The sequence below is a fragment of the Dipodomys merriami genome, unplaced genomic scaffold (genome assembly GCF_024711535.1).
Source record: "Dipodomys merriami isolate MVZ:Mamm:240054 unplaced genomic scaffold, mDipMer1.0.p SCAF_20, whole genome shotgun sequence".
Lineage (NCBI taxonomy): Eukaryota > Metazoa > Chordata > Mammalia > Rodentia > Heteromyidae > Dipodomys > Dipodomys merriami.
Window position 1 is genome coordinate 32,537,975 of NW_027203382.1, and position 16,585 is coordinate 32,554,559.

Below are 16,585 nucleotides of genomic sequence, written 5' to 3' on the forward strand. Positions count from 1 at the left end.
AATCTGGGGACATTTCTGAGTAACTGAAAACTATATGAAATAAGTGGTACTGTTAACAATTAGCCACTGGGAAAACTAAATTTCTCCATGTCCTTATATGAGTGGTCCCATGTGGTGGGTTAATAAAGATTTTATATGAGGATAATAAGCTCAAGAATTCTTATTATGCCTCTTTTTCCTCCCTTCTCTTCCTCCTCCCAGAAATCATGTAGCCACATTCTAAAACAATCAAATATTCAGATAATATCATTGCATAAACTTCTTTTATGAAAATTAATTGGAGGGGCTTGGCAGAATAGCTCAAGCGTTAGAGCACCTGGCAAGCAAGTGAAAAGGTCTTGAGTTCAAATCCTAGTACCACAAATAACATTTGTAAATATAACTAAATTCTAATACAACAGATTAAAAAACATCAGAAAAGTTATCCATTACTTGCAGTTTTAATAATTTGCTGTAATTTTTTTCTAGGGTGCAGATACAAGAATTAAATTCAGCAATAATGCTTGTGATACTTTGTTTCTTGGCTTCAAGGAACTTAGTACATAGTATATTTCTAGGCTATCTAATGAACTTATGTATTAAGATACTATTGTGAGAAAGGGTTTGGAAATAGGAAATAATGCTTTTAGCACCTAAGAAAACTATGATCACAAAAATTACTAAAATTTCTGAGATGGGAATTGTACCTACAAATACACCTGAATGTCTACAATATAATCTTATGAGACTGACAGTTTGGGATGATTTAATTTACTTTATTGGACAGAAAGGCTTAATATATATTTTTATTGTAAAGATACTGTACAGAGGGGTTACAGTTACATGAGTAAGGTAATGAGTACGGTAATGAGTACATTTCCTATTGAGCATTGTTATCCCCCCTGTTTTTCTCCTACCATCCCACCCCAATTCCCAACACCTCCCTCCCTCCCTCCCTCCCCCAAAGTTGTAAAGTTCTTTTTCAACATAGTGTCTTGTACATCTCATTGTTACAATAGGTCAATCTGTATCCTTGTTTCAGCTTTTTGTTGTTTTCCTTCCCCTCCCCAAATTAGAAAAAATGTATATAGAAGATGTAGGGCACTAGGATAAAATACAGTGAAAACAGGGGTTATACTATGGGGAGGAACATACAAGAGAAACAAGAAATCACATAGTACATTGTAAGGACATTAAAAACAACAGCAAGAAATATAAAACCTCTTGTGTCCTTATTCTGGGGTTCATTTCACTTAGCATTATCTTATATGGTCATATAAGCTTTGACCTTCTGCTTGTCCTAGATATATACTAGTTATTGCATATAAGGGAAACCAGTCTTTTGAAGAAGGAATGGTATAGAAATTCTTTGCTACCTCAAATTTAAAAAAAGGTTCTATTGCATTTTAGTTATAAGTTCCACAAGTCACTGAGTACCTTTTTCTCTTTTTTTGTATGTTTTTATTGTAAAAATGCTATACAGAGGGGTTACAGTTACATAAGCAAGGTAACAACTACATTTCCTATTGAGCATTGTTACCCCCTCCTTTGTATTCCCCCTACTGAGTACCTTTTTCTACTTACTTCTTGCCCCATCTCTTGCAAGCACTCTTTTTGTATCTGCTATATACATGATGCTTTGGTAATCTACCTAGCGACATAGAGATAGTTAAGTGTAATTCTGGTCTGTACGGCATTGTATTAGATCTGTGCTTCTCAAATGCCTAGCAATGCATCAAAATTAAAGTATTGCTACAAAGACAAATCTTAGCATTTGTTCAAGTAATACTGCTGTGTATGAGATTTAGGAGTTGGTGCTTCCTATGAGCTCCTGGAGTGACTCTAATATACAGCTACATTTGGTAGACACTGGATGAAATAACATGAAACTCTTTTCTGTTATAAAATTATTTGAATGTACTTTAAAAAAAGCCCTCTCTTGCTACTCTATAAATCTATAATAACTTTACCCAAGGATATTGTTCTATCTGTACATCTGTGTTGCCTCATTTCAGCAGAGCATGGAAATGCAGAATTTAGCAGTAAATAGAATATTTAACACTCCATTTCTTAAAATAGCCTGAACAAACACTGAAGAAAACTTGGAGGCTGTGTGACAGGCAAAGGAAGCCCCGGTACTCCCTTATCAACCAGTGCTTCCTACTATAATTTATAACTTATTGGACATAAGCAATGTTTTGATCCTGTCAAACATATTAGAAAAAGATAAAAAGTGAAAGCCATGAGGACTCTGCTGTCCAGATGATACGCTTATTGAAATGTGGAGGTAGTCACTGTGGAAATAGCAGCATCCTGGTGTGCTGCCCTCATCTCATAAGTGACTATCAGGATAAATACATTCAGTCTTGACGTGGCTGAGGGCTACATTCAAATAGAATGCACACACTGAAGGGGTTTTGCCATGGGGCTTCATGACATTGCATCAGTAGCAGTAAGAAAAGCCCACAAGTACATATGCATTAAGATAATTTTGAATTAAAGATTGCACCTGTATTGTACCTACATTGAACTCAAGCTTGTTTCTATATTGTGATTTCAACTTTATACTTAGATGTATCTAACTTTACACTTAACAATTCATTATAATCAAGTAAATATTTGTTAAGATGTGTTTTAAGCATTCTACTAAGTGTATACATTGAAACTATAGAATAGTAGTAACTCTACTAAGTCGTATGTAGTAAATTGTAATGCTAGGAGGTGAGTGCCAGACACTAAGGAGCAATACTGTTTCATTTGACATATCCATATCTGCTTCTATAATGTTTCCTGATCAGATTAACGTTCTCCCTCTGTCTCGCTCCTCCCCTTTCTCCTTCCCAAAACAATTCCACAGGTTTCATTGTTTTATTTTATGCATATATATATAATGAATGAGTTTTCTGATATCCTTTTAATCTGTTGTACTAGAATTTAGTTATGTTTTCGTGTGTGTGTGTGTGTGTGTGTGTGTGTGTATGTGTGTGTATTACTTCAACCACATTCACCCTCATTCATCCTGTTTGCTCTTTCTCCTCCACTAATGCTTGTCCCCCTTACAGGACTTGCTTTACATTCCTGTCATTTATTTTTAGGTTTATGTTAATTGTTCAAAGAGATTTTTATGGTATTTCACACGTGAATATATTAATCAGATTAAGCCCCTCAATTATTTCCTGTTTCCTCTTATTCAATTTTTAATTGATTGATATGAGGTCTCTTTTACTGTTTTTTTTTTTCCTGGCCCAGCCTTGAACCATGATCTTCTCATCTCCTTAAGTAGCTGAAATTATAGCCTTGATATTCTACACACAGCACAGACACTGTATTTACTTATTCATAGTTACTATTTGGTTCCAGAAATTTAATGCACAGTAAAGAGTATTTGTAAAGAATAACAAACAAGACTAGAGTTTTAGAGTATCAGTGAGTAAACATTTATATAAAAAGGAAAACTTCCTAAAACGGTCATCTTTACCAACTGTTGTTAAATCCTCATTACTTACCATTGCTTTTGGTTTAGTAATACCTTGTGAAATGATCTTCAAAACTTTTAGATTAGCCTCACCATATATTATCTAAGGAATATATAATCCATTTTTTATTACTCAGTGACAGAAACTATAAGGTTGAGTTAGAATGCTGTGCTAAGGGTATCTGCAGTCCTTCCTAGACACAAAAATGGAGGAGAGTTAATATAGGACATTGGACCCACTTCCCACCTTCCTGTGTAGCAATGAGCATCCACAAACTGCAGAAGAAGGGCAAGAACATCTCACTTGCAGGGGACTCTAATGCTCCTTCAAGTGAAATTCATTTTGATGTACACCACACATTCAGAAATGCTTAAGGAGAACAACAGGAGTTAGAGGAAAATCAGAGCCGGCTGTTGCAGTTTATATTCAACAGAAAATTACCAGTTTCAATCATAGGAATACAAAATATAAAACAGAACTACTTCTGTAATAGGACCATCTTGTGAAGCCTGACAGGTTCTATGTGGTAGTTGAAGATTAGCCACCAACTGCATTTCCTAAGGCATTTAGGGGCAAGCGAGGTCAACTGAGAATATCTCATACAGTTCTGACAAGTAATTGTCGACGCGTGCTCTGAAAGTAAACGTGAGTATGATTTTGATACCTTTTCCTAGGGAACCATTCAAGGTTGAAAGCACATTTGCAAAGTGCCATTGTCAGCTCAATATGCAGCCCGATGACAGAGACATACAAAACAAACAAAGAAAAACAGTGACCAAAATAGTTGAGCCCCCAATTATTATGTCACATTGTCAAAATGGAATTAGAAATGTTATGTGTCTGACATTGTAGAGAATAATTCTTGCTTAGCACATGGTTAATATTTAGGAGCTCTTATTTTGTTACATGTGCTTTTTATTTAAAAGTGTTCATTTTCACTATGTTGAAAATGAACTTTACAGCTTATGGGTGAGGAGAGATGTTAGGGAGGAGGGGAGAGAAAGGATGGTAGGGGAAAAACAAAGGAGGAGGTAACAAGGCTCAATAGGAAGCATACTTAGGACCTTACTCATGAAATTGTAACCCCTTTATACAGTATCTTTACAATAAAATATGTATTTAAAAAGTGTCCATTTTGATGCAATGATTTCATTTAGCATCTGAAAGTAAATTATTTTGTTTTCCTAATATAATAAAATATAGTGTTATGCCAGAATAAAGGAAGGGCTTTTTTTTTCTTTTGGCACGAGAGAAAGGCTTTCTTGGGTTAGATTTTTATTCAAACTTTTGCCTTATTGATGTCCTTTAGTGCCTTTGAAGCATTACGAAATCATTCCCACAAATGTGTCATTAGTCAAGAATAACGGATCTGCCTGCAGTTAGAGGGCAAAAAGGAAATCTATCAAACTAAGCCCAATTCAACTATAACATTTACTGAGATCTTACTAGGATACTGCTTTGTACACAGAAGTGATTTTTGTTTTTGTTTATAACATTACATTTTAGAATTTATGGAAAAGCTTTTGGGAAGCTATTAATAGAGATATATTAATGTCACTTTAAACCATCCTAGGTTTTAAAACAACCCTGTATTCTAAGTGAACAGAAACAGTGCATTATTCTCCCTTAACACTATATACTCAAGGATATCATTTTGTTAAAGTTATTTTTTGTGTCAGTCCTGGGGCTTGAACTCAGGGCCTAAACTGAGTACCTGAACTTTTTTGCCCGAGGCTAGCACTCTACCACTAGAGCCACAGTTCCACTTCTAGTTTCATTTTAATTGTTAATTGGAGGTAAGAATCATATGGATTTTCCTTGTCTGGGCTGGCTTTGAACTGTAAACCTCAGATCTCAGAATCCTGAGTAGCTAGGACTACAAGCCAAAAACAAGCCAGGCATGGTGTTAGATGCCTCTAATCCCAGTATGTGGAAAGTGGGGATAAGAAGACCATATTCTAAGGAATGCCCCAGGCAAAAGGGTGAGACCTTCCCTGAAAAATATTCAAGTAAAAAGGACTGGTGGCATGGCTCAAGTGATGCAGTACTTGACTGAGAAGCACAAGACTCTGACTTCAAAAAAGATCAGTACCACTAAAAAAAAAAAAAAAAAAAAAAGGAAAAAGGTTGTGGTGTAGCATATAACTGTAGTTCCAGCTACTTGGGAGAGTGAGATGGAAAGATTACTAGAGCCTAGGAAGTTGAGTTCAGCCTGGGTAACTGAAGTGTTGGATTTACTTTTTTCTAGATACTAACCTTAATATGTACAAATGATTATTTTCCACAAATGGCTCTTTGTACTATAGGAAGGCTCTTTTTAGCTGTCTCTTTCCTTTATGGTCTTTTATGGTTATTTTCTCTCCCTTGGTCTCCTTTCTCCCCTGGTCATCCCCCACCTCCTACCACCCCCAGGATCTTCTTAAGTATAGCAGTCAGATCTGGAACTTCGAATCCTCTGGCTTCAGCCTCACAAGTAGCTGGCAGTTTACTTAGCATCATCTTATATGGTCCTATGCACATATTCTATTCATGGGCTAGGACTAGCCTAGACATATACTAATTATTAAAAGTAAGGGAAACTGTAAGATCTCTGTTTCTTTGGGCCTGGCTTAATTCACTCAATATGATTTTTCCAAGTCTTTCCAATGGGGTGATGTCATTCTTTCTGATGGAAGCATAGAGTTCCATTAGATAGACAGATACCCAGATTGATAGATAGATAGATAGATAGAGATATATCTCTATTTATACCATATTTTCTTGATCCCTTCATCAACTGAAGGGCATCTGGGTTGTTTCCATATCTTAGCTATGGTAAATAATACTGCAATAAACTTGGCTATGCTGGAAGCTTTAGAATGGCCTTGCTTGTGTCATTTGAGTAAATGCCCAGAGTGGTACAATGAACTCCAAGATATGGAAACAAGAGTTTTTCTTATTGTTGTCTTTATGTGATTTCTTTTTTTCTTTTGTGTGTGTGTGTGTTTTTACAGTTTATCCCTTGTTGTCACTGTATTTGATTTTGGTACCCTGGGTATTGTATATACATTTGTCTGAACTAGGGAAGGGAACAGGAACAACAAAATGGTGAGACAAAGGACAAAGGACAAATCAATGCAACAGTGATACTTACAAGACAGTATGTTGGAAATGAACTGTACAACTTGGGAGGGATTGGTGGGGGAGGGAAAGTGGGAGAAAAATGAGGGAGGGGGTAACAAATTGGACAACAAATGTACTCACTACCTTATGTATGTAACTGTAACCCCTTTGGTGCATCACCTTGACAATAAAATAAAACAAAATCAAGTAGCTGGCAGTATAAGTGTGCCTCCCCACACCTGATTCTTTTATTTTGTTTTAAATGTCTACTCTTATTTACTACCAGAGTAAATAAAGGTAGAGTTGTAGAGGTGCAGTTTGCTACCAGAGTCATAAAGGTTCAGTTTCTCTTTAATTCCTTCACCAAGAAATCTATTGTTTTCAGTACCGCACTTAGGCATGAACTTTCCCACATCCTGTGGTACATAAAATCAGTTCTATTAGAGCTGCAGAACTCGATGTTCTTTTTGCCTGCTCCTCTCATTCCCATCCCTTAGCAGAAGCTCTGTAACGCTGCTGAGCTTAGGGAGTGACATTGGACAAGGATGGTAGCTCCTGACAATTTTAGGATTGGCTTGGAGTTCTGGCCTGATGAACAAACTTGGATGGGGGAAATCAGGACTCATGGTACTTGGACTGCTGTGCTTAAAATAGAACTTCTTGTTACCCTAAAATAGGAGGAAGGGAGTGACAGTCCTCTTGCGTATGCCTATTTGGAATATAGCTTCTGATGTAACTTGGAGTAAGGAGAGATATCAGTGGTCTGATTTTCTTTGTGCAAAACTTAGACCCTAGATGAGGGCAGAGAAAATAGAAGGAGCTCATCTTCCAGGATGTAATTGTCTAGAGCCAATCTGTGTCACACTAAGCTAGAAGCAGGGGGTTTGGAAGTTGTTCATATCTGAAATGCTACAGGTGGTTTGTACCTGGATTTTAATAGATATTTTAAAATAAATCTTTCCCCATTTACTATATGTGTTTAGGGTAATCTCCAGAAATTACTAAAAAATTTTTGTCAGCTAAATAGTTGTGCTGACAGAATGAGGATACACTGAACTCATACCAGACATCCACATCACCATTTCTTAATTTATTAATTTAATGTACCTTGACTTCCTTCTAGGAAGATTTAAGAATTTTTAGCATTACGTTTTTCTTCTTACCTGTGAAGTTGTTTTGAATCATATAGTTTTTAGTTTCCTTACAATTATGCTTTTGTCAATTAACATGCTATTAATTGAAATGAACAGGAAGCTTATTCAAACTGCCTTAGTTTACAAGCAAATTTAATATTTCATGTTAAAAGAAATTAATAGCTAGAATAAGCTTCAAGTCTGTTTGATTCACTGGTTGGCTCAACAAAGCCATCAAAATCCCATTTCATGTCTATGCTCAGGTCTTCCCTCCAAAGTAAAAGCTTCATACCAATGCTGTTTCTTTACTTGCTAATGAGAAGCCTCCCAGAAAAGTAACCCTGCCACAAACTTAAAGTACCATAGATGTCAAAAGTTGATCCTACATCTAGAAGAACCTTCCTTATCGGAGAGTTACAAAAGAAAGTTGGGATGACCAAAGACTTTTAACTACCGACTCTTCTCTTCATAAAGTAATGCTAACAATAATTCAAGAGCATAATTTTCCCATATGGACCATAGCCTTAAAACTACCTACTTGTAAAAATTCATTCTAGGGAAACATTCTAGTGCAATCAGATGTTTATTCATGCATATCATTAAATCAATGAGTAAACAAATATCCCACAAGAATAGATTGGCTAAATAAAGTATGATATGATCATAAGAATTGGGAACAAAGGAACAAATTAAAGAAACATTGGATAATATGACTCTTTTTGATAACAACACAACAAAAATTTAAATGAATGTATGAAATGTTCTGGAAAGAAATTCATCAAATATTGTCTTTAAATGGCTGTAATACGGGTGATTTATATAATTTACTATTAGAACTTTTAAGTTATTTTTAACAAGAAAAGTAGACTATATTATTGGCTCCCTACAATGCTGTTCTCAGTAATTTGTATTCTGATATTTCATTAGCTTTTATGAAAGAATACCATCAAATCGAATGATGGAAGGATGACATTGTACTCATAAAACTGACAAGAACTAAAATCCCTTTGTACAATTATTTTAAAATAGTAATAATAATGATAACTATGTCAGAAAACATGACATTACGTTTTTTTGAGGATGCTTTCTAGGACATTGTTTACTCTGTCTCTTGAAAAGTGCCAGAGGGAAAAAAATTGCATAAAAATTCCTTTTGAAGATAAAGGCTTAGAGTGACCTATATGTCTCATGATAACATGCTTCTAATGTATTTTGAGAATTACTTAGCTGTGTGTTCACTTTTATTATTCTTTAGGTAGTCTGAACACTTAAGACCAAATAAATCATTTAAGTATAGCTGCTATGTCGGGCTATAAGGTTTGTGTGCTTCTTGCATTTAGTTTGTCTTTATACTCCATCCCAATTCAAAATTCCCTGGACTTTTTATTTCACTGAATATATTCTAGAAACGGCCTCAAATTCTTTTAAGTTAGGATATAAATAAGTAGGCAGACAATTCCCATTATTTTATCAGCCTCTGAATGACAAAAACAAATATAGTCTCTATCAGAAGAGACTCTTAAGTATTCACAATATGATTTATATGAGAAATACTATTTTTTTATAAAAATGAATGTATGCCATGCACGGCTCACACCTGTAATCCTAGCAACTCAGGAAGTGAAGAATTGAGGCTTTCAGTTTGAAGCAAGCCTAGCAGACAAATCCTAGAAACTCTTATGTCTAATTAACTAAGCAAAATGCCAGTAGTATAACTATGGCTCAATTGATAAGAGCATCAGTCTTGAGTGAAAAGGTTAAGCGTGAGGCCCTGAATTCAAGCACTGGCACCATACACACATACACACACACACACACACACACACACACACAGACACACACAGACACACACACACACACACACACACACACACAGTAGGAAATAGTTTTCATAAACCAAAAGCAACCTTAGTGTTCTTAATTTAGGATATCAAGAAAATATATTTTATAATTCCCACCAGTTTTAATGAGATCCTGCAAGGCAGGAAAACTGCCAAATTCCACCTAGCTACTTCCCATCAAAACAAGCTTTTAGTAAATGATTTTTTATAGCTGTCCAGAGATAACACGGAGAACATGGCATTACTGGCCTTCCTCTTTTGCTCACCCCAAAGAACCCTGTGGATCTGGCATTTGAGAAAGAACTGTTTTGTGGTTTTTGTTTTCTAATCCTACCTCAACATTCCAGCCATAAGCCAGAGTAGATGAAGTTCCAGTAAGCTTGACCCTTTCATGGAAGTTCTTGTGTGTTCTTCTTTCCACCCCATTTCCCCCTGAGAGGAGGAGTCACTGATACAGCTGTGGCGGCCAGTGACAGTCTTGGTCCTGAGTACATCTCTCTACAGGTTAGAGCCACTGTGAACAGCATAGCATTGTATCATTAGCTTCGTCTAAGCCTGGTGCAATGATTCTATGCACAAGTACGTGGGTACTGGGCAGATTTGAGAGGCATGAGTTCACTTTCTCTTCCTTGCTCATTACTTGGACTGCAAAGCACTAATTACACTAGTAATCTGACACTCCTATGCAGGCGGGTCCTTGGATTTCTTTAAGGAGGAGAAATCTTCATTTTCTTCAATTTTACTTTTCTGGTACTGGGATTTAAACACAAAACGTCATGCTTCTTAGTTAGGTACTCAATAGTTTGAGTCATATATCCAGCCAATTGTTGCTCTAGTAGTTGCCTAGACTATGATCCTCCTATTTATATTTCCTGCCATAGCTAGAATCACAGGCATGTGACACTGCACTTATTTTTTTTTTCTATTGAGATGGAGTCTGGTAAACTTTTTTTCCCCACTGTGGTCTCAAACTGAGATTCTCCTGATTTCTCCAGAGTCTGTAGGCATAAACCACCAGCACCTGGCTGGTTTTATTGTTAATAAAGTCATTGTTTAATCTTCATTTGGCTCCACAATGACTAAGGAAAGTAATCTTACCTGCTCCCTAATACCAATACCCAGTAGTGTATGCTCTATCATTTTACCGTAGGTCACTTTGGAATATAATCATTAGTTTTTCTCTTTGCATTAATGTGCATTATATTCCATCTTCACACAGCAGCTCAGAAAACAAATCCTTGTTCCAATATCACTTTTTTCTTGCTTAAGAAGAAAGACCCTAACATTAACATAGTTGAGAAGACTTGGAGTTTGGGTGAAGGGCTGAATAATTGTCCTCAGATATTTATAGACTTGTTCTCTGTGACTCCAGAGGAAATAACAAGGGTCACAGAGAAGTGGCTGAAAGGCTGATAATTGGACTAAAAATCCACAGTGTAGCTTCAAATGGAATCACCTTTATATTGGAGATGTCCGTGTGAAGACTGAACAACAACTAGTTGAGATGTTTTAGAAAAGAACTGAGTATACAGCTAGAGGATCAGAGATAGGATCTAGTTTCATCTAAGATTCTAACGTAATTATATGGGTTGAGTTCCTATTGCTTTATGAACTGGAGAGTAACACATAGTAACTTTTTCAGAATAACTTGTAAATTCATTTAAAATTAGAAAAATATGTAGTCAGAAATATAAGATAATTAGGTTAAAGAAAGAGAACAGGTTACCTGTCTGGAAAAAGACTCTAGAAATAATTGTCCGACACAGTGGGCAGGGAGTATTTGCAGGATTGTCTTTGGCCAGAGTCCGTAGGCAGGGCTCACAGAAGATGTGGTGGCAAGGGTAACACATGTAAGGGTTGAAGTAAACATCCAGGCACACGGCACAGATGTAGCCATCCTTTTCTTCTGCATATTCATTGTCATCATCTGTACTCATCTCATTATTCAAGGTCTGCAAAACATAAGAAACAAATGATTCTTCATGTAGTATAAGACTGGTTTCCTTGTGACATATGTCAACATGATAGAAATGCTGTCTTTAGAAGTAAAAAGAAACTTTAAACATATATGAAAACACCTAAAGCCTGCTTATTGTCTAGTGTTTTAACACAATGTTAAAATATACCTAGACACATTAACTATACTTGTGTCATTAACTTCACTAGTTAAGAAGTAACTGCCACAATTAGATTTTCCAGCTATCCTACCCTCAATCACCAAGCAAACATATTCTTGTCAGAAGATTCAAGAGCCTTATGTGGACATGGGCCTGCAGTGGCAGGTGACGGATGGTCAGGGCAGCAGGATGCCTTGCTTCTCCTCACTCTATGCCTTGGAACTTCCCTGTAACGCAAAGTCAAGAAAGTGCCAAAGCCAAGGGGATATTGATAAGGAGGCAGAGTAACTTAGCAAAGTAACTTAGAATTACAGGATTTGTTTCAGAGCTAGAAAATATGACAAACCCCTTCCTGTATTCCTCCCATTGCAATTGTCAGAAAAGAGGTAGATTTGTCGTTAGTAACACGAAGTCTGGTAGAATTTCTGACTTCACAATTCTCTCATCTGTGAAGTTGTGAGGATAAATGCAATAATCTGCTTAAAGAATTCAGCCCAATGCCTGATATATAATATTTAATACTTGTAACCATGGCCATCCAGCCATTCTCTTTGTCTCCTCCCTCCTTTCCTACTCTTCCCTGAAAGCTCTGCCCTTCTTGATGAAGCCTTTAGAACATTGTCCTCAAATGGGGCCTAGACTCAGTTGAAGCCATAATAGGAGGGTTTACTCATTTTTCTCCTCACTTTGATAAGGAAATCAGGGATTCATATTTGATTGGGCTCTGGATTTAAGAAACATCTATAAGTTATGTGAAATGTATGTCAGGTAAATGAGGCAAAACAACCTTGAGAACACAATAAAGCGTTTTGGATGACTGGAAAGCTTGTCACTTCCAAACTTATTGCTGAAACTTCAGTCCAAATGCAATACTACTAAGTGGTGAAGTTTCCCTGGGAGCAGAACTCTTACGCATGAAGGAACTGCTGGTACCCCTCTGGCACTTGCACTCTTCTGCCACATGAGGATACAGAATGGGTCTCTACAAATAGGTTTCATTGCAAGATGCCATACTGATTGCAAGGATGGGGCCCTTGCCAGATACTGAGGGACTGATCTTAGGTGTTCTAGCTTGTAAAATGTAATAAATGTCTCTGGTTAGAAATTATCTCATCTTTGGTGCTTACGGTCGTTGTCCTGTTATAACACTGTCCAAACTATTATTTGATTTGTTATTTGCCTTTGTTTTCCCTTGGTCTCTTTCTGTTACTTCTTAGTGCTTTCCCTTTCATAAAGCCTGTCTTTGAATCTTTGGCCAATTGGGTTGTCTGATTTTTCTTAGACACATAGGCATTTCTATTAAACCTAGTATTGTTGATACTGGCTACATATGTTATAAATAATTATTTTCTTTTTTTGTTTTTTTCTCAGTCGTTTCTGACATCATGAGGAAAAGAAGTTGTTACTTTTTAAAGATTTTTTTATTTTATTGTAAAGATGCTGTCCAGACAGGTTACAGTTACATGAGTAATTAGTCCATTTCTTGTCCAGCATTGTCACCCGCTCCTTGGTTGTTCTCCCACTATCCCGTCCCTTCTCCATCTCCTTTGCTCCTCCCCACCCCAGGAATTGTAAAGTTCATTTCCAATATACTATCTTGTGGGTAACATTGTTGCAATGGGTCATCCTGTGTCCTTGGTTTCCTTATTCCCCTTCCCCTCCCCAAATTAGACAAATGTATATACAAGATGCAGGGTACCAAAATCAAGTACAGTGACAACAGGGGATAAACCATAGGGGGAAGAACACAAAAAGGAAACAAAATAAATCACATAATACATTAAAAACAACAAGAACAAAGAAAAACTTCTTGTGTCTATATCTTGGGGTTCATTTTCCTCAGCATCATTTATAAGGTTATATGTACATAGTTTTTGAGCTCTTCTGCTCATCTGATAAAATTATTCTAGACATATACTAATTAATTGCAAATGAGGGAAACCATGGGAGCTATATTTGGGTCTGGTATACTTCACTTAATATGATTTTTTCCAAGATCACAAGCTATATAAAAGACAAGGGCCTCATATCTAAATTATACTTAGAACTCAAAAATTATATTCTCCAAAAACAAATCCTCAAAGAAACAACCAACCCACTAATAAGTGGGCTAAAAACTTAGAGAGAGACTTCTCTGAAGAGGAAATAAGAATGGCCAATAGACACATCAAGAAATGATCAACCTTTCTGGCCATAAAATAAATGCAAATCAAAACAACATTGGGATTCCACCTTACCCTAGTTGAAATGGCTATAATCAAGAAATCTAATCTCCAGATCCTGCAGGGGATGTGGCCAAAAGGGAACTCTACTGCATTGTTGGCAGGAGTATAAACTTGTTCAACCACTTTGGAAAGTAGTATGGAGGTTCCTCAAAAGACTCCACATAGAGCTCCCTTATGACCCAGCAATCCCACTTCTTGGTATTTACCCAAATGACCATAAATAAGGCCATGCTAAAGCTACCAGCACAACTAAGTTTATTGCAGCATTATTCACCATAGCTAAGATATGGAACCAACCCAGATGCCCCTCAGTAGATGAATGGATCCAGAAACTGTGGTATATATATATGTTCTATGCTTCCATCAGAAAGAATGACACCACCCTAACTGTTAGGAAATATTACTTGTTAATTAGATTTTTTTCTTTACAGTTTCTGCTTTATGTTAGGAACTTTTAGTCATGTATGGTAGTATATGTGTGCAAGTATTTAGGAGAAGGATGCAGGGGGATCATGAGTTCAAGGCCAGCCTAAGGTAGATAAAGAAAACTTTTCTTAGAGCATTGAAAGGGGTGAAATTGATCAAGATGCATCGTATTCACTGATACATCATATAAGAGATGTACAAGGCAGCTAAACATGCAGAAACAATTTTAACTACAAGCATACACACAGTAAAGCTGAGGGTCACATTTTGTTTCATTGAAGGATTTATTTTTGTCTGGTAACTTGGAAATCTAAATCTTTTACTTATGCTTTGAGCAACAAGATTCACATTTATTCCTTCTTCAGACTCACTAAAATGCAATAGAATTAGCCTTAAAAGTAGTGTGTTCTTCAACACAAAATAAATTAAACACCAAAATTGCAGATAGTAGCTAAGTAAATTGAGCTCTGTGTACAAAATGTCCTTCCCATGATTGGTTGATAAAATTTTAATGTTCTACATGTTAGAACTATTAAACAGATTCTCAAAGCATGGGGGAAAAGGTGTATAATATTCATAAATTCTTTGTTGAATGAAAAAAGAGAAAAACAAACAAAAAATAGCACCAAAAAAAATAACCAAGTGGGCACAGGGGATCCTGTCAATAATCCTAGTAATTTAGGAGGCTGAGATCTGTAGGATCACAGTTTATAAACCAGCTCATGCAGAAAAGTTCAGGAGACTCTATCTCCAAAATAATCAGCAAAATGCCAGGCTGGAAGTATGGCTTAAGAGTACAGTGCCAGCCAGGCGCTGGTGGCTCATGCCTATAACCCTAGCTACTCAGGAGGCTGCGATCTGAGGATCCTGGTTCAAAGCCAGCCTGGACAGGAAAGTCTGTGAGTCTCCAATAAACCACTCAGAAAACCAGAAGTGGTACTGTGGCTCAAGTGGTAGAGTGCTAGCCTTGAGCTGAAGAGCTGAGGAACAGCACCCAGGCTCAGAGTTCAAGTCCCACAATTGACAAATAAAAAAGGGAGTACAATGCCAACTTAGCAAGCAACCAGCAAGCATGACATCCTGAGTTCTACAAGAGACTATGATCATAGTAGAATCATAGTCATTAAAGCAATAAAAATCCCCAAATCTCACAAACACACACACACACACACACACACACACACACACACACACATTCTCAAAGTGTGACCCTTTTCCTTGCCAGGACATCCAGGAGGACAAAAATCATTTCACAATAATAAACTGAGGGTCATTTGCCCTTGTTTGCTCTGCTGAAGTGTTTCAATGGGTTAATAAAAAGTGAGTTTAGTTACTAGATCTTTGGCCTGCATCAAAGCAGTGGACCAAACTTATCTTATTCATCATCACCATGCACTTGCAGGGAGAAAATAAAAACTTCCCTAGAAGTTTCCTTGATGAATTTGGAAAATACTTCTTTTGTTAAGCCTTCACTGTTGCCTATACATTCTATAACACTATGTGTCAGAAATGGGATGCACTAACAAAGCATTTCTGCTGTGTGCCACAGCATCACAGCTATTTTGAGAAAATGCACTTCTGTTATTGTTTTAAGTTTGTGAGCACAATAGGCTGCTTTTTCATGGAATACTATTTTTACCTAAAAGAACAATTGTCAGAAAATCTGATTACTCAGACTTGGTTATTTGTCAGACAATCTCACCAAAAAGACCAATACAAATCTATCATTTCAAGAGAAACAACTACAGTATATGTTGCCAATCAAAAGACAAAACTGAAAGATGCAAGCAAAATAAGAAGTTTAGAAAATCTGTTTTTGCTTATAGTTTCCTAATAAAAGACTTTTCTGAAGAGACTCATGGTGCTATCAACAAGTATATATAAGAAGTTTTGGAATTTGGGCATTTAGAAAAGCTGTATAACTCAGTATACTGGAGTTTTCCATTGCCCAATACATGATGGTACAAAATCACACAAAGAGAAATAAATTATTCAAAATGCAAAGACAGACCAATGCATTTTAATATAGAAGACCATTTAAAGCTAATATATGTTATATTCTTTGTATCATATGTCATATTCTACATTGCAACTAGTAAGATTCTAGCACTTGTTAAGTTTTTCTGTAATATTAAAGGTTAACTTGAAATTAACTTGAAGTGCACATATGCTAGCTTCCCTATCAGTTACAAACATACACACATATATATCATACTCATATATGTATGTATGTATGTATGTGTGTGTGTGTGTGTGTGTGTGTATATATATATATATATATATATA

The 16,585-nt window shown here is 36.4% G+C and overlaps 1 protein-coding gene across 5 annotated transcripts in view; it reads right to left on the reverse strand.

Annotated features, from left to right (window-relative positions):
* Positions 1 to 16,585, reverse strand: part of LOC138833034 (E3 ubiquitin-protein ligase RNF180-like) — a 131,454-nt gene that overhangs the window by 30,237 nt on the left and 84,632 nt on the right. For all 5 annotated transcript variants that reach the window (XM_070031397.1, XM_070031396.1, XM_070031398.1 and 2 more), the window contains exon 5: positions 11,258 to 11,483. In XM_070031397.1, the coding sequence (XP_069887498.1) occupies positions 11,258 to 11,483 (226 nt within the window). The remainder of the gene's footprint in view (positions 1 to 11,257; positions 11,484 to 16,585) is intronic.